Source organism: Pteropus vampyrus, unplaced genomic scaffold (assembly GCF_000151845.1).
Source record: "Pteropus vampyrus isolate Shadow unplaced genomic scaffold, Pvam_2.0 Scaffold6, whole genome shotgun sequence".
NCBI lineage: Eukaryota > Metazoa > Chordata > Mammalia > Chiroptera > Pteropodidae > Pteropus > Pteropus vampyrus.
Window position 1 is genome coordinate 2,995,976 of NW_011888787.1, and position 19,042 is coordinate 3,015,017.

The window sequence follows — 19,042 nt, forward strand, 5'->3', positions numbered from 1 at the left end:
GGTTGGCCCTTGCCTGATGTCTGGGAACTTGGATTTAACCCTTTTGTTTAGAAAAAAAAAATGCAGCTTGCTGCAAGCGCTCATTTAACATCACGAGTAGGATGTTTTAATGAATGCTACGTTCATTTAACATCACGAGTAGGATGTTTAAATGAATGCTACGTTTTCTAGGACGGACATCTTTAGCGATTGAACTACTAAAAACAGAATGCTACAAAAAGAATGATGTCATTTGTTTCCAAAGACTACTGATAAACTAGAGCGATACAAAAATAATGATAAAAGAGAGACATCTCATGGCAAATTTGGGGGATAAGGTTAGGACTGTAACCTGTGAGTTACCTCGGGGTAAACGCTGTAGCCGCCAGTGCTACAGGCAAGTATTCTTGTGGCAAATAAGAAAAGGGTTAAGGAAGGTTCCCACCATTCCCAGAACTGCTAAGAGTGGTTCCCTCTGCCTAACCTGTTTATACAAACAATATGATTTGTGCTAAACACCTTCTAGAAGTACGGAGTTTAAGTATATAAAAGGCTGAAGCTGCCTATGTGACCAGCCCCCAAGAAAAACCTCAGGCACTGAATCTCTAACGAGCGTCCCTGGTTGGCAACATTTTACATGTGTTGTCATATCTCGCTGCTGGGGGAAATAAGTATGTCCTGTGTGAGTCCATGGGGAAAGCCCCTGGGAGCTTGAGCCTGCTTCTTTTGGCCTTTGCCCCACGTGCTTTTTCCCTTTGCTGATTTCGATTTGCATTAAATCAAAAAAATTTTATTATTTCTTAACTGGGTAATAAATTATAGCCATGAATATGACTATATACTCTGTGTCTCCGTAGCAAATCATCAACCCTGGGGGTGGTCTTGAGGAAGCCACTTACTAGCCACAGTGGACACTGTCATGTTTTCTAGAAGTTGAACACTTCAGGAAATTTTAGTTTGATGAGTCCCCAGAGCAGAACCAGAAAAACTGGCTTTGCAGGCTCCCCTACAGGCACCGGCACAGGCACCAGCAGCATGACCTGGCTCCACAGACCACATGTCCTCACACACAACTTCGATCCAGATGCAAACAACACGAGAAAAGAGGCTCCCTAAGAAAGCCTTCTGCAAGAAGGGGTGAAGACAGTGTGTCCGACTTTGGGGTGGCAGTGCTTTCCTCTAGTGCCCGACGGAGCAAAGCCGCCATGGCAGTCTCCCATAGACACTCAGTTTATCACTTGTCTTTGGCCATTGCTCCTGCAAGTCTGGCCTCCAGCCCGGGTCTCTACCTCTCCCAGAGACCTGTGGGCTACCACAGAATAAACTGTCTCTGCTTAACCAGCCACAGTCAGCCTTGCTTTGCAGCCAAGACCTGACTGATCCTACAGCTGAGTACTCTTGAGCATGTTGTTTAATCGTTCTATACCTCAGTTTCCTCATCTGTCAAAGGGGGCATCAAGAGAGTTGCCCCATAGTTGTTGAGAAGATCAAATGAAACAATGCATTTGTTGGCTCTTACCATTATATCAGACTTACCCAGAATTCCTCCTTGTGGCTTCTGACTTTCTCGCCATAGTAACCAGGCTAACGCTTGCTTCTGGTGCAGCAGTAAAGGGACCTAACAAAAGTAATGACTGAGAGTTAAGTCTAAAATCTTCATAAGAGGCTCTCCTGGACCCTGGCTACAGACTCCTCACCCTGCTCTTTTATTTTCTCTAAATGGTCCTCCCAGTATTCCAGTCGCATAAGCCGCCTGCTTCACCTTGAAGTCCGTGACTCCATCCTTACCTGGGGTAACCACGCATCCTGATCTGGCCAGGACAGTGGTGATTTACACCTGTTGTCCAGCATATCTAGCAAGAGCCCCTTCTCTCACCCTCAAGTGAGTCCTGGTTTCTCTGGTTCATCAGCCAAAGTCAGTTTCTACTGCTGGCATCCAAGACCTCTGACTGGTTAGTCGACTTTCACCAGTCATTCTCTTGGCTCTTCCTTATTTATTTCTTAAATTTCACTCTCCTCTCTGTAGCCAACGTCCCAGTCTGCATTGCTACCCATAATTTTCAACAGCCCTTTAACTGGCATTCTTCTAGTCTTTTCTTACTCTGGTTTATCTTGTACTCCATGACAAAAACAATCTTCAAAGAACACCTCTGCTCAAAATTCCATATCTCTTGAGCTAGTCCAATCCATGTTCCTTTGCCAACACCAGGACCACTTCAAGGCACAAAGCAGGCAGGCGACAAAGAATTACTGACCTAGTGTCACTTTTCCTTTGATTCCCTTTTGCACTCTGTATACAGTCTTCAGCGCATGACAACGCACATTTCATCTTTGTCTTCCAGTCACTTTCTAACAGTCCTGTGTATGTTGCATGTGTATGTTTACCCCAGTCGGGTCATTCAGAGCAGCGATCCCTGTGTCCCTGTGGCTCCTACTGAAGGTCAGTGAATGGCTCCACTACCACTACAGACAGAGACGGTGACACTTGAACAATGCGGGGGATTGTGGGGGGACAAGGAGTATTGATGCCCACAGTGAAAACTCCACCTGTAACTACTAGTCAGCCCTCCACACACACACATGGATCAAAAACACAGTTGACTCCTGAACTGTGCGGACCCACTTACATGCAGATTTTAAGTATAAGGGGACTCACGTAGTTCAGACCCACGCTGTTCATGGTCAACTGTATAATGTTATGACTTTAAGAAAACAAGTGTGGTTTGTTTGTTTTTTTTCCACTGCTGAATAGAAAAGGAGAAAACACTGCAAGGGAAGCCACTAAAGCGTTACCAACAGGAAAGACACATCAGAATGGCACTCTGCCGGGCAATCTCACAGGGGTCACCCTCTCCATGGTGCTGGGACACTCATAGGACTGCTCCGTGAGTCTTCTTGGCTCACCTTCAACCCAGCTGGATCCTCTGCCACAGCTGTCTCACCAGGACACGACTCAAGCGATTGATGTAGCCCATCAATGGCTTCACTTGTGACTTTCCACCCGGCGTGAAGGCGATCTTGGTTGGTGGGGCCTGCGCACAGACAGGAGTTACCTCGGCGTGTCACAAGTATTATGGCCTAGCTATAGCTTCAAAAAGGCAATTTGTTATTTGCCAAATGATGGCTCTTTGTGAACTAAAAATTACTTTTTTAAAAAATTTATTTTTAATTGTAGTTGACATACAATATTGGACTAAAAATCCTTCCCTCCAGATTCTCCTAGTCTCACAGGCTCTTCTATGCCCATTCTGTTTGTGTTTTTTTAATCATATAAAAATTATTATAATAAAGAACAAAACTGTAGAAAGTCAAATAAAAAAATAAGATAACTTATTATATTTTTGTAGGGTTTTCCCAGCTCTGACAAGGTGGCAAAGAAAAAGGTAATGCCATCAGTGTTTTAGGAGGAAAAGGTCCCCGGGTTGCTGGTGGCCAAGAAGTCAGCAACAGAAAGGCCAAGCTGGGCAAAGTGCAGGCATGCAGGGCGAGACCGGCCCCTGAGGGCACGTCCGAAGCTCAATGCTTCAGTGCTGGTGGCACACTCGGTCTACACAGAGAACTTCTACTGAAGTTAGTTGACAAATACAGGCATCTCAGCCGGTTGCAATTGTAGGGATGAAATAGCCAAATAAGAGGTTTCTAAACCAATAAACATTAACCATTTAAATGTCAGAGTGTTTTTAACTGAAAGACTATTTTAATGGAATTCTTTCCCAAACATGTTACATAGTTTCTGACCTTAATAATCCAACATAGTTTAATTTTCCTCAAAGTGACTCTGTCACCATCACAATCATGGAACGATGTTGTAACACACAACACAACGTCTTGAGAACTGTGCTGCGTAGCCGTGACTACTATGCTACTTTAATAGGTACGTTTTCTCGGCTTCTTCAGCCTTCTCCCCTGCCTTCCTTTCTCTGCTTGCTTTCTTCTGCCCTTTCCTCTTTATCTCTAGCAGCTCTCAACTGATCAACTGAGTGAAAACTGGCTTGGGCTTTGCTAGTCACACCAGCCGACCTGAGCTCCTGTCTGGTGATCAGCATATCAACCAGTCGTATTACACACCTAAGGCTCTACCCAGGATCCTCATTCTGCAGTTACTTCTGAACTCGTCATTTTCTGGAAAGTTCAGGATGGACACATTCAGCTACAAAGGGTATTACTGCTCTAGGTCAGTTCACTGGCCATCTGTCTTCAGTCATGTCATTCCTCTGCCTTCGCACCCACACCCCCACCCCCCCCCCCACACACACACACAAACACACAGAATGCAAATGTATCTGCTAGTCTACCTAAAGCATTATGATGGGAGTTCAAGTTTTCATTCACGTTCACTAAATGACCCCTATGTGCCAGCCACTGGGCTGATTGTTCAAGGTCAGTGAACAGGGCAGACAGATTCTGCCCTCACAGAGATCTAAATTACACTGCGCGAAACTCAGCTGAGCATCATGATCTTTCTTATATGGGCAACTTGGAACTCAGGAATGGGGACTCCCCTCGCATGGGCACAAAGGCACCATTTCCCTTACCGGTGTAGCGATTCACAACAAGACCGAGCCCTTGGATTTTACCTCCGCTGCAATGACTGTACTGTCCAGCAATGACTTTCGGTCCTCGAAAACCCAGCGGCAGGAGATCCTGGCCCTGCAGGGGTTTGGGTGGCATCAAGTGGGGAGGGTTGGTGGTAGGTTTGGCAAAGTTCCTCTGTGGTGGTACTTGAGTGTTATTCTCCTCGTTAGTACCTGCTGAAAATCAAGGGAAAAGAGATGAAAGTTTAGAAGAGTGAAGGAATTATATGTGTGAGGTGAGGGCAAGGGAGGGTGGGATGCCCACCATTCCAACGAGCTGCAGAAGGCTTCCTAGAGAGCTCGGCATTTAAACAGCTGCATAAAATGGGAAAAAGAGTTGAGTCTATAGGAAATAGGAAAGTTTTTACAAATCATAGGTGCAATTTAAAGGAAGCTCAGAAGCAGATAATAAAATGGAAAGGTGAATGAATCAACACATTCTTTATCAAGATGGCTTCCCAAATGTCTCTTGAAAGTTCATGTATACCCCAAGTTCTGGGGCAGAACCCATTTTACCTTGCTCTGGGGAGAGGGCGAGGGTGCCGAGTGCTTCCTCCAACTCCTGAATTTGTTTGAGCAATTTCTGACCCTTGTCTGGAAGAACCTGGATGTTCACCGATGCCAGTGTGCTCTGAAAAACAGGTCCACTAAAATAGATCTCTTCTCTCAAGTTGTTAGAAAGACAGCTTCAGATTAAATTACCTAAAATGCTAAAACTCTGAAATTACGGTCTTTTAACTCTAGGTGTGAAAACCCAAACATTTTTTTAAACCCAGCTGACTTCCAATCCTGAAAACATAAGCATAGGAAAACGCAGAAACTAAACATCCACCTATAAAACCTTTCTCACATTAACATCTTTAACTCGTTTGCGGGTCCTATATCTGCCTGTAGCAAGCGATGCCCTGACCTTAAAAACAAAACAGAAGCCAGGAGTTACCTTCTTCTGTTTCAACTGTGTTGTGAAGTACACACACTGGGCTGCCGGGTCTGACGGTTCTACCTTCCCAGAAACACCCGAGTCAGGAGGCACTGTTCTCTGCACACTCTGACTAGGGAATTTATGGTTCTCCTTTTCTGAGTCTGGACTCGTGTCAAAGAGTAAGGGGCTTCCTGGCTGACAGGAAACAAAAACAACCTCATCTTCCTCACTGTCACAGCTGCTTGTGTCAGCTTCTCGCCTCTCTCCCAGGGGACGCCCTGCGGCCAGTGGTGCAACCTGTGTGGCCGATCCTGTCAGAGCAGACACGTCATGGGCCTCCGGCTGCACCTGGCAATGCCCCTGGAGCAGCCTCTTCTGGGTGGCCCGCGTGCCTGGGCTGTCCTTGCTGAGGTGTTCTCCTTCCCGGGGCTGGCTTATTGGGTTCTGACTGTGAACAGTTTGAGGCAAAGGCGTGGCTTCCTTTTCTCTCAGAGGTTCTGATTCATCTTGGACATCACTCTTGCCATTTGATTTTGCCTGAAGAGACGCAGAAGGTTTTCTCAGCTCTTTCTCCTGGCACTGTTCAGACTGAATCTCACGATCGCCTGTGCTGTGCGTCCCTTCAGTCTCCTTTGCTTCGCGCTGAAGCTCTGTGTTCTCCCCTCGCTGCTTCTGGAGAACTGCGGGTTGTCTGTCCTTTTCCACCGGGCCAGAGAGGCCTCCCTCCACCCAGCACTTAGATCCAGGCTTCTTTTCCTTCTTTTGATCCAAGAGTGAATCTCCCTTTTCCCTTTGCTTCTTATCTGCCATCTTTTCCTCCTCTTCGCCTTTGACGAACTGTTTCCAGAGAGATGGTTCTTGATTCTTGTCAAGTACCTTGAACGGGTTTCTCTGACTGGAAGGATAACGAAATAGCTCAGATGTATGCTGAGACTTACTGGTTACAGACTGGTCTTTGGAGTTCGAATCCTAAAAGATAAAGAAAATAATTTTAATATAAATGTTAATGCACCCTCCGTATCTTCAATGCCTTTCTTCAGAGGAAACAGACTAAAAGCAGTCCAATATTTCCAAACACGCCTGGGATTTCTGCCTCTAGGAAAGAGTGTGCCAAACTCATAAAGTATTAGTTTCTTAACAGTACTTAAAATGCTTGGTTCCTTCTCTGTCCAGGATCACTATGTTTCCAGGACTCAAGGAAAAGCAGTGACCAAATCAAAGCGCTTTTCCAATAGCAAAAGCCTCAACAATACACTTTCAGGAAAAAATATTCTCTCCAGATGAACTTTCCCCCAAACCTAAACAAAGTGCTGTGCTTGCTTTGATTTTGGCTTTTGGAAGATTCCACGATGGGAGTCTAGCATCAACAGCTATCCCTCAACCAAAACAAGTGTCGTCACCTCTCTAGGTCCAGTTCCTCGCATACTGGATATCTGTAGGGTCAACCTCGTTCTCACATGCCAGGAGTTTATGAATTACGCTCCACTTATACCGATACCAAGGCCGTATCAGACTACAGCAAGATGCTGAAGTTAGTCAAATACATCTAAATTTTTCCCTAAATAGGAGAATGTTGACTATAATTAAGATCTTGATGTCCCGACCCGCAGGACCTAGTTATTGCGCGGAACCCGAGGAGGACCTTACCTGAAAGAAAACATGGGCGGGAGAAAAGAATGGAGGCAAGACAGTATTCTGATCAAGCCTCAAAATTTTATTCAGCAGCAAGAGTATTCATACAGGGCTAACAAAGGGGGGCAGGGCTAGCTGGGCGGGAGAGTATCTGTCACAGGCGCATTGGTTCTTAGCTGGTGGGGTGAGGAGTGGTAAGGGTTAGAGGGAGTGGGAGTGAAGGAGGGAACTGTAACTCTGGGCTGGCCTGACTGCTAGGGGGCTAACAAGATGCAGGATGCAGATAAGGCCTCGCCTAGTCACAAGATTCTTTGTTCTTAGTTTTGGCTCCCAACACCTTGAAAAATATTTAAGTCAGTGACAGAGGAAGCAAATAATTAAATCTAGACTACAACCAGTCCTTCGAATTGCAAGTCTCAACAGGGCTGACCAACTACCTGTCAGAGACAATACAATGAAGAACAACCAGTTTACTCTGGACTTCAAGGTCTTTTCCTGTGATGCCACAAATGTAACAGTCTTAACATAGCAGGTTTAAACACCGGTGAATAATTCCTACCTGCCACGGGATACTTCCACACCATCGCTTCCCCTTGGCCTTACTTCTAATGCATCGGAAGAACAACCTAGTGAAATAGAAACGCAAATAATCAGGGTCTTGAAAGTCCATTAAAATAAGAAATGCACTTGCTTTTAATCCCAGAAACTATTTTACAACTATTTGATATCAGTTTTGAAAGGTCACTTGAAATCAAATCTCTTATATGCACCTTTAAAAATTCTCTACTGCAAGGACAGTTATAAGAGCTGAGAGATGAAAGAACAGAGATGTTATGGTATAAGCAGAGGGTATGCGATAGTTTATTCTTTTTACTCCGTAAAGAATGATTGAAATGAAGATACTGATCAGCAGTGGTTGCTAAAATCAGAAAAAGAGAAATAACCAGACATTGTATGTCCCTGAATCTGGTCAAACCCCTAGATCCAATTATCAATTTACAGGAAATACAAACAGAAGAAAACATACAAGTGGACCATGGGGATATGATCTGCAAAATCCTGACAGTGGGAAGCTATTGACAAACAACTTGACTCCTTCAACAAATAAATTACAAGGAAGAAAAAAAAGATGGAGGGGAAACTTAAGAGACTTAAAAGAAATACCAATGAATTGCAATTTATAGACTTATTTTGGATCTTGATTTAAACAAATAAACAAAAACTATGACATTCTTGAATCTACTATAAATTTAAACTCTGGTTTAAAAAACGAAAAAAGGAGTTCACATCTTTTAGAGATGCATACTAAAATATCTATAGAAGAAGTTACATTATCTGAGATCTGTCTCAAAATATGGCAGTTGGGGATGAAGTGGGAAGGTATATATGAAACAAGAATAGCCATAAACTGGTAATTTTTGAAGCTCATGTGTCCCATTATTCTAGTCTATCTACTTTTGTATATATTTGCAATCTTCCATTTAAAAAAAAAAGACTGAATACAGACTTACATCCCAGTTCAAGACAGTCCCTACCCACACAGCTTACACTCCAGCTATGCAGAAACAGCTGTACTGCCCCATCCCCAAACTAAGCCATGCACTCTCCAGTCTATCAGCTTTTGTGTGCGTTAACTCCCTCCATCCAAAAGGTGTCTTCTTTATCCCCGTTTTCCCACCCTCTTTCCCACCTCCAGCTGTTAAAGTCCTACGGGCCCCTCAATGTCCAACTCAAAAGTCATACCTCTTTCATAAGGCTTTCCCACACTCCCTTCCCTGCTCATCCACTGTACTACTGCTGCTGCATTTCTGCTGTGTTTAGTTGTATTACATTTGTACCTCCCTGTCTGCCTGACTACGTTTTCAGCAACTGGAAGACAATAATCGTATAAGATCTCTTCAGTCCTAACTATGCCTTGCCTTTTGTACATTATAGTTAATTACTGCTGAATTAAACAGAACCAATTGATTTTTTCTTTACCTAAAATAACTCCTCAAAAACTTTTAATCAGTTAAATAAGTGTTTTAAATACATATTTATTTGTTTAAATATAGTATATTTAATCAAAATTATAAACTGGCAGTGAAAAGCACTCCTCTCACCATACTCTATCTACACTTTACATACTTTACAGCTGCATAGTTTTTTACACAGCTACCTACAGTTTTCCACTATGTAGATGTCCCATTAATACTTAACCAGACCTCTCTTGATGAACAGTTGGCTTGTTTTCAAACCTTTACTCTTAAAATCAATGTCACAATGAATACCTTAGGCCCATGTCATTTCACATGTTTCAATATTATCTGTAGGGTAATTCCTTATTTCTCATATTGTATATTAGCGCCTTCTCTCATTTTCTTGATCATTTAGCTTCTGAATCTTATTTGTTTTGCTGTTTTCTAACTCATTTAATTCCATTTTTACCTATATTAATTCCTCTTTTCTGCCTTCTTTCAAGTTTAATTTCTTATTCTTTTTCTTCTTAAATTAGTCCTGTGATATACGACATGAATCATAATAGTCTGAGTCTTAGCTGAAAAAGAATCCCTCAAGGCCATTACTTTACCTGGATATCTAAGCAAAAGTAACAAGCCCAAAACAGACAAATAGTCCACAAAAGTTAAGCCAAAAAAAAACAAAGGTCCAGCCCCTCTTGTACAAACACAATTTTCCCAGTCAAGCTCACAATTTAAAAAATATTATCGGTCTCTTTAACTTTTCTAACTGCAATAGGATATTACATGGAACATATGGAATAAAATTTCTAAGATGCTTTGAATGCATAAAAATTCAAAATACTGACTACTATTAGGGAGTATTTATCAAAATAAATTTTTAAAAAATTGCTTATGTTGTTTAAAGCATGTCAAGTACCTGAAATCTTTACTGAAAGAACATTTCATAAATAGGATCTATTTTAAAGCCCAAGCCACACAAGGCAAGATTTGGAGAAACAAGGAAGAAATCAATGCACACCATGCACCTACTATGTGCTTTAATAAGCACAGTGCTAAAAATGCGTTTACTTACATTTTTATTAAAATCAATATGGATGGGCTTTTGTTTTTAGGATATGTTTACTAAATTGTACATCAACAAAGAAAGCAGTGAAACTATATTCTCACAGAAAAAGCAAATAATTGATGTCACTATAAAGAAGAACGTATATTAATTAATGATTTCCCAAGACACAGGTTATAAATAATAATGACTAAGAAACAAGCCAGAGAAAGCCAGACAGATCCTTTCTGTCTTCTTCAGCAGAAGGCAAATCCTCCTTACTCACTACAGGCTGACTGACCCACCCAGCACCTCGTTTCGTAAGTGCCTTCATTTCAGCCAGGCTGCAATTGTCTCAGGTTCCACAACCAGCCTCCCAACTCTACCATGTCATTAGCTCGGAAAATGAAGACATCTTATTTGACTAGCCCCTGTGGCAGTTTCCTTTTCCATAAAATGGTAGTCACTGCGAAGGTCAAATGGATTAACACATGTAAAGATAAAGGAATCAGACCAAAGCCTGAACACATTAAGGACTCAATAAATAACAGCAATCTTTAGTCTCCTTGTGTGGACCACCTTGCTTGTTCCTATATCCAGGCTTCTGCTTAGAGCCTGGAACACCTTCCTTGTCTTTTTCTCTATCTGAAGTTTAAAGGTCACTCAAGGCCAAGTGCAAGTCTGAATTCCTCCACTTTCTCAGTAATCTTCATCAGCCATAATCCCTTACTGTAGGTCTTACTGTCAAAGAAGCATCTGGCATTTGGACACATCCAATTTAGCATTCTAACATGTGCAGGCCAAACCGCTCACCAACCTTCTCATGCCCAATTCTCATCCCAGTTGTGTCTTAAGGCCCTTAGGAATACAGGTTCACGTCTTTATATGCCCTAGCAATGGAAAAACACAAAGCCAGATCTCTATCTCATTCTTTTACATTAATATTCAAGATGGAACAAAAATGTAAATGTAAAAAAATCAAACTGTAAATGTCCTAGACAAAAATATGAATAATCCTACAGTGAAGGCTTTTTAAGCATGACATAAAACCCTGAAGCTAAGAGATAAAGAATTTAGTAATTTCAACTACATAAAATTTTAAACTTCCATATGGTAAAAATACTATAAGCAAAACTCTAAGACAAAAAGCAAACTGAGAAAAGTAATTGCTATACATATTACAAAGGGCTAATATCCATCGCATACGAGGAGTATCATACAGCACCTACTAAGTACTGGCTTTACTGAGGGGGGTTCTTCATGGGTTAGTGGGGCCTGCGATCCTATTGGCTTGTGCCCAAATGCCTCTGTCATCAGCCTAGATAATCATCATTGGGCTAGATGATCTGCATGCCAATTTTACCCAGTAACTAACCACACAAGGAGTTTCCTAGACATACAAAGATTTAAGTGTTACTAAAAATGAAATATTTTGAACATCCCACTATAACCAGTTGCTTAAAGAACTAAAACTTGTTTCATCTATCTATAAGCAAAAGTATTTCCATCCATTTTGACCCCATATCCTTGATAATAAAAAGTAAAAAGGGGGTGCAGGGAAGAAGGGAACATGAACTCAGGAGCTCGATGACAATGTACAATGTTTGTAACTCAAGGTGTGCCACTTTTATGTAGTAAATCACTCATGTCAGGCCAAGAGTTCTTTCCTCTGTTTCTGAGTGACCATCACAGTTTCTTTTATTGCTCATACACAGAGGGCCATGGCGGAAGGGCCAGTCAAAAGCCGATGGGTACCATCTGGTGTTTCGTACACTCCAAGGTATGAAAAATGGGCATCTTAGCCTCACCGCGGTTCACACCTCTCTCCCATTACTCTGTGGCACCTGTCTCCTAGCTAGGTTAAGCTTTAAACATAACGGCATTAATTTGAGGGAGAAAAGTACTTTAAATTCTTGGAAAGAAAACCCAGTTTGGGGGAAGGAAAGACTGTATTCCCTGAGGTCATTCTCCAGAGGGCAGGAGTTCTGGCTAAATGTCTTACTGTCTGAGGAGGAAGTCATCATCCATGGACTTATCCACTTCTGCTTAAATTTCCTGCCTGTACCATCTATCCGGGTATTTGTTTTTTATTGTCGTTTTCGTTTTTTAATTTGTTGCATGTTGTAGAACTGTACTGTATTTGTTCTAAAACAACCTTTTTAAAGCTCTAGTATCTCCTAGTAATAATGTTCTAGATTTGGGCTAAAAGAATTACATTTAGCATACTTTTTTTCTATTTTAAAATAATGATTGACTCTCAGCTTCATCTACCCAGTACAAAGAATGATAAGTTCTCAAAATTCTTTAGCCTAGACCTTTCTTCAGAGCTGCATACTCACTTTTCTGGCTGGTTTCACATAAGATATGATTAGTTCAAATCTCTCTGTTAGCCACACATCACGATCTCTACTCATGCTACCTTTCCTTCCCTGCCTCCCTTTCACCCATAAACCCCAACTTCTTAGCAGCCATTTACTGACAATGAGCACTGACAATGAGCCAAATGCCAGATAAGTGCATCTCACACATGACCTTACTAAATCCTCATAACTCAGGGAGTTGGGACCACTGGGATCACTACTCCTGATGAGAAAAAAAGAAGGAAGGAATATGCTTGTGCCCTACCCGGAACTATGTCTTTTCGATTCTCTTTCAGCAAGTTTTCTGCAGTCTAAGTGCACCCGACTCCACTACCACTGTCTCAACCCAAGCCCGTCTTTCACTTAAGAGAAAACAGGTGTATCTGGAACCAGTTAAATCTAGGTTTGAATCTCAGCAACATCACTTTGTGACCATGAAAACTCAGATTCCTTTCCTAACCTCTCTAAATGCTTCCTTATCTGTCTGTAAAATGGGGATACTGAAACCTATCACAGTAGATTCTATGATGATAAGAGATAATGAATATGCCACGTAGTAGGCATTCAATAGTGGCTATTATTTCAGTGGTCTCTTGCCTTCACTGTCTTCACTTCTAATTTACCTTTCATAGCTCTTCTTTCAATGGAAATTGGATCAAAAATTCTTCAGTGGTTTCCTACTACCTAGCACAGTGCTTCTGTATGGTAGAGGGCCCCAAGTAGCATGAAAATGGTTTGAGGTGTCAGGTCCTAATTTCATGTACTAGAAGCCCCTTGGAACCAGCAGAAAACAATCAAAAAGCAGAATTTTAAAAAATTTCATTTACAACTACATCAAAAAATATAAACATAGAGGACTAAATTTAACAAAAAAGGTACAAAACTCCATAATGAAAACAATTCAACAATGCTAAGGAAAATTTTTAGGTCATAAATAAATATACCATACTCATGGATTGGAAGTGTGATATTAATGTCAGTTCTCTCTACAGTGATCTATATTGATTCAGTGTAATCCCAACAGGGTTTTCTGAGGAAATTTTAAAAGTTGATTCTATATTTTATATGGAATGCGAAGGACCTAGAATAGTCAATCTTGGAGAGAAAAAAAGAGTCGGAATAGATTAATTAGCAAGTCTGGACACAGACCACAATGTCAAGACCACAAGGTCACGTATTCCCTTGGAGAAAAGAAAGTCTCTAACACACAGCACTGAAATGACCGAATAACATTTATTCAATATTATATGGATTAAAAAACTTCTATCTCATAAGGACCCCAAATGAATTTGAGGTAGATCACAGACTAAACCAAAAAAAAACATAAGAAAAACTATAAAACTTCTAGAAGAAACCACTGGAGAAATCTGTGATCTTAGGTAGGCAAAGATTTCTCAGAGAGAAGACAAAAAGGACAAACTATTAAAAAAATAATAAATTGGATTTTATGAAAATTTGAAACTTCTGCCTTTCAAAAGACAACAAAATGAAAACACCACAGAGAATTGTACAGAGAATACATAAAGAACTCTTCCAACTCAAGAATAAAAAGGCAACACAATTTTAAAAATATGCAAAAATCCCAAAAAGTTATACTGTATGATTTCATTTATGCAATATTTTTGAAATGACAAAATTTTTGACATAGAGGTCACATTCATGGTTGCCAGGGGTAAGGAAGGGGAAGCAGGCGGGAGGAGGATGGTTAGACAAAGGCAAAAGGAGGGATCGTGTGATGAAACTGTTCAATATTTTGATTGTGGTGCCGAATACACAAAACTACGAGGGATAAAACTGTACAGTACTAAATGTACACACACACAAATGAGTATAAGTAAAACTATCTTTACAAATAAGATCAGTGGATTATATCAATATTCTAGTTGCAATATTATACAAAATTTTGCAAATTGCTACCATTAGGTAAAGTCTACAGTGATCCCTCTGTACTATTTCTTATAACTGCATGTGAATCTACAATTATCTCAATAAAAGTTTCAATTAAAAAAAGGGGCACAAGATTAAACAAATACTTCAAAGGAGATATATAGACAGCAAATGAACATATGAAACAAACTGTAGTATTCATAAAATAGAATTCAGTTTTGCAATAATAATGAATGATTAATACACACAATCAAATGGATGAATTTCAAATACTGTGACATAAAAGAAGCCAGACACAAAAGAATACATACAGTATGAATCAAAAGAGTGGTTGCCTATGGTGGGTGGAGGAATTAACTAGAAGGGGAATCCAGTGACCCTTAGTGGGGTAACAGAATTTTCTATATTTTGACTGGGGTCCTGGTTATAAGGATGGGTGCATACATCTCTCAAAACTCAACCAATTGAACACTTAAGATCTGTGCATCTTTTTGCATGTATAGCTCAATTAAGAAAAATAGTAATACAGGCAGTATTCAGGTATATAAAAATTGTGAACATGGTACTTGAATGCCTCTATTTTGGAAGGAAAAAAATCTAGAAAAAACTGCACTGAATATCATATAAAGACCATCACATCTGGCCCCTGCCTTCCTGGCCAGACTTGTCTTCTGAAGTCTCTACTCAAACATATGCAGAACCATTACTGAACCAAATGCTTGCAATTCCATTACTTCATGCCTCCGTACCCTAACACAGTGTATCAACTGGTTAAATATGACCTCATTCCTGCCTCTAGTGAATTCTTACCTATCTTTCAATACTCGTGACAAGTATCATTTGCCATATATATAGCCTTTCCTGTCCTTCTTCTGAGTTCCCATAAAAAGGGAAACTAGCGTTTATTGAGTACCCAACATATGTTAGACATTTTTACACATAACCTTGATCTACTAAGAATCACAAAGCTGACAAGTTAGTGCAAATTAATGACTCTTAGTGAGTCAGTGTTACTGGCTACTCGAGAGAAAACCTAAGGTAGAACAGTTTATCCTGAAATTAGCCAGAGGTCAGGTTTCTCGGATTAACCAGCAGTGAAGGAGTGATCACTCAGAAGATGCTCAATTCACATAGAAATACTGTTTACTTTTTAACAATGATTTTTTAAAAACTCAATCCTAGAAAAACGTACCTGGCTTTAACTCTTCCAGGCAAATTTTAAAAAAAGAAAGAAAAAAAAGCAAATACACTTAAATGTTCCTTTTTGGACACTTACCTATATTCTTTTGTGCCCTGTGGTGGAAATAAACCCTGAAGCTCTACCACAAAGTTCTCATGCAATAAACAATGAGAAACAGGAATGCTAGAGGAAAAATAAAATAAAATTTTGTTTTAGGAATAGAAGTCAACAACCTAAAATTAAATCCAACTTATGGGTTTCAAACTTAAAAGTCCAGGAATGACCTTCTCTGAGTTTGTAACTCCCACACATTTTTATGTCTGTGTGCCTTCCCCTGGGAAAGGGTCCACGGCTTTCATCTTTTCCCACTCCCCCAAATAAAGCATGACAAAAAATAAATCTTTTTCTTGATGACCCATTGAAAACTATACTGTGCTATGCAGCCTCTGCACTGTGAAACCTCCAGGAATGACTTAAGTATCTAAGCCTGGCTGGGAATTTTCCTGTTTTTTCCATCATCATTTTTCTTGTCATAATCCGTCTGCTGTCACTTAGTGTTGTTCACATGCCTATTTTAGCAGTACACTCTACTAATCTGTTCATGCTTGGCATAAGTTTAACTCCTCTCTTTCAACTTCTTATTATGAGAATTTATATATATTTGAGAGTAAATAGATTTGAGTAAGATCTAAAGTATTCTCTTGTATAACCTACTTATATTCTTGTTATGACATATTCCAAATAGATCAAGTTTATCAAAGTATTGTAAAGTTAAATATTATTGTACTAGTTTATACAGTAGAACATTTATATAAATAGCACTCTATATAAGGGTGTGTTTCTTTTCATGTAAAACTGAGTCTTATGCTACCATTAATACTTAATTCCTATGAATCTGAACACTTTCATGTTTCATGCAACTTGAACTAGGTACAAAACCTAAGAAACTGTATAAAAATTAGAAATAGTAAACCCTAACAAAGCTGTTGACAGCTTATTTTGGGTTGGTCTCTTCTATCTTAAGATGTGACACCATTTTACTCAAAATCATTTTGTATTTAATTAAAGAGGACCCCAGTAATTTCAACTAAAAAAACACAACTTATTGAAGGGCTAAGAAAACATTTTCTCTAAAAACTTATTTTCTAAATCTGAAAGTCTTTCACTTAGTTTCAAAGCATAACAAAGATACAAGACATCTAAGTCACCTGAGAAAAACAGAAGTTAATATACATGTTGAAAAATGTTTTCTAGTACTGATATCCATTACGTGGAGAAAAGTTACATGACATGGAGAAAAGTTATTTTTCTCTACAAACTTCAGAAGAGCAGGAAATGTTTAATGATGTGACAGTTTTGAAATTCACTATAGACTGGACACCTGATACTGTAAAAACATTAACAATTTATGGAATAGTATTAACTTTTCCCACTTTAAAAAAGATGCTTAATATTCCTGGGTTTCAGCTTTCAATTTTGTAAAACCAGAGCGCTGAATCAGATACCTGATTTTCTTTCATTTTAATCTCTGAAGTAACTTGTTTCTTTGGATTATCAATCTCAGCACTTAAATGCAGAGAATTCTATTTTAAAAAGGAACTGACATTCCGCCCATCGAAGTGTTTTAACCTCAAACATTTAAAAACCCATTCGACCTAAAACTCGTGCAAAACGAGGACCAACTATTTTCTACCATGCCTGACCGTCCTCACTTAAATGCGGGGGGTGGGGGGGGTGGTAATGTCTGAGAGGGAGAAGGAAGTTGTCAAGGCCTGACAAATAGAAACCCAGAGCTGGAAAGTACCAGGGGCTCCAGATGTAGCCGATCCCCCATTATACATGTCTCGGCGGCCCAGAGAGGGTAAGTAACCAGCCTCGGGTCACATAGCAAGCAGGAGCGGAGCGTGTCCCCAACACGCCACTTTGCGCTGGGATTACCGACTACTTGAAGGGCCCTGGCTCCGCAGACCAGGGGCCTCACGGGTCCTAGGCCCTGTGACGCTGGGCAGCGGAGTGCCGGCGGCTCCAACCAGGAGGCCCCACGCGGTCGCTGGGAACCGTGCCCAGCTCGAGACCTACTCGGTGGCCCGCACGAAGTTGCAGGTGTCCGCCTGGCACACGTAGAAGCTCTTTCCTTTATTCGGGCCATCGCGGACGCCGGTCTTCAGAAAGCATAAGGTCCCTGAAGAGAGAAGGTCGACAACAATTACGCCACGCTAGACTGACAGACCCCAGGGGACCGTAGGACCCTGACCCCTCACCGTGCTCGGGGCACCTAACTAATTCCATGGCGCCCCTTCTCGCCTCTTCCACAGAGCCCCGCCCAACGCCTGCTTCCGCCTTTTATGCCGGCCTCCTCACCCAGCGACCAATCATCATCCGCCTCCTGTAGTCTTAGCCCCCACAATCCACCGCGGTGGTCTTAACCCCACCCCCTAGCTATTATCAGCCAATCACACAGGACGTCCGCTCACCTCCAGTCAATCAAAGCCGCCCTCAGGCTTAGCGCGCGCCGAAATCAAAAAGGCTAGGAGGCGTGGGGGCCTGGAGGGCGTGGCTGAAGCTGGAGGGCGGTTTAGAGACTGGCTGGGCTTCCGGGGCGAGGGCATCTTCGCTTTGCAGGTCCTGGAAGAGGAAAGAGTGAGACAGAGACCGGCGAGGGGCGGAGCGGGGCGGGAAGACTCTGGCTTCCATTTGAGACCAGGAGGCAGCCCTAGAGAAAGCATGCGTTGCAAATTGTAGAAGAGCTCCGCTGCGAAAACCTTCTTTTCCCGGTGACCGAGAGCGCCTCGAACTTCCCAGTCATCTCCGAGCCGGGGCCTGGCGCTCGTGGGAGCTCTGTCGCTGTGCTGGGTCACGGAGGAGGGAAAGCCTGAAGCAGCAGCCACCCTGGGAGGAGCCGCTGAATTTGCGGTGCTGGAGCGGCAGGGGCGAGATGGAGTGTGGGAAACGGGTGATGGGGGCATCCTATAAGTCTGTCATTAGGCAGGCATAAAGACCGCAAGGACCCCACAACAATCCTTTAAATTTGCAATAGCGCTTTAGACCACAGAGTGCTTACACATACACGTCTCTCTTGACTCAACACCCTAGTGAGATAGGCAGCATTTTATGGAGGGCCCCAAGAATCATAGAAGTTGGAGTGACTCACCCAAGGTCACTGAATTAGTGAGTGGGTGATCTACGGACAGGTGTCCAGGGGACAGTGCAGCTGCCTTCTGTGTGTCCTGAATGTTCTCTTGGCAATCAGTGTTGGAACCCTGAATTATGTGTCCAAGTGGAAACAACAGGAGAGAAAGAAATTAAATTTGGCGAAAGAGAATTTTACTTTGTACATTTGGTTGAACTTTTTCTACTAGAATGCTCGGTAATATTAAAAATCAAGGATGAAATTTTAAAAACTTTGAAATCATAATCAAATTCATTAATTAACAAAAAGAGAAAAACAGAAATCAGACTTATTGCAATAGAGATGGCTTCATAGTACAGCTATTGAGGACCACAT

General features: G+C 41.4%; 1 protein-coding gene across 1 annotated transcript in view; it reads right to left on the reverse strand.

The window, feature by feature from the left end:
* The window catches only part of TTF2 (transcription termination factor 2), a 37,263-nt gene extending 19,357 nt beyond the window's left edge, over positions 1-17,906 (reverse strand). Inside the window, exons 1-9 of the mRNA XM_023534891.1 lie at positions 17,799-17,906; positions 17,617-17,719; positions 15,634-15,720; positions 7,667-7,733; positions 5,494-6,444; positions 5,070-5,184; positions 4,557-4,727; positions 2,884-3,011; positions 1,516-1,597 (exon numbers count right to left, since the gene is read on the reverse strand). Coding sequence (XP_023390659.1) covers positions 1,516-1,597; positions 2,884-3,011; positions 4,557-4,727; positions 5,070-5,184; positions 5,494-6,444; positions 7,667-7,733; positions 15,634-15,720; positions 17,617-17,719; positions 17,799-17,826 — 1,732 coding nt within the window. The 5' untranslated portion in view covers positions 17,827-17,906. The remainder of the gene's footprint in view (positions 1-1,515; positions 1,598-2,883; positions 3,012-4,556; positions 4,728-5,069; positions 5,185-5,493; positions 6,445-7,666; positions 7,734-15,633; positions 15,721-17,616; positions 17,720-17,798) is intronic.
* Between the last annotated feature and the right edge of the window lie 1,136 nt (positions 17,907-19,042).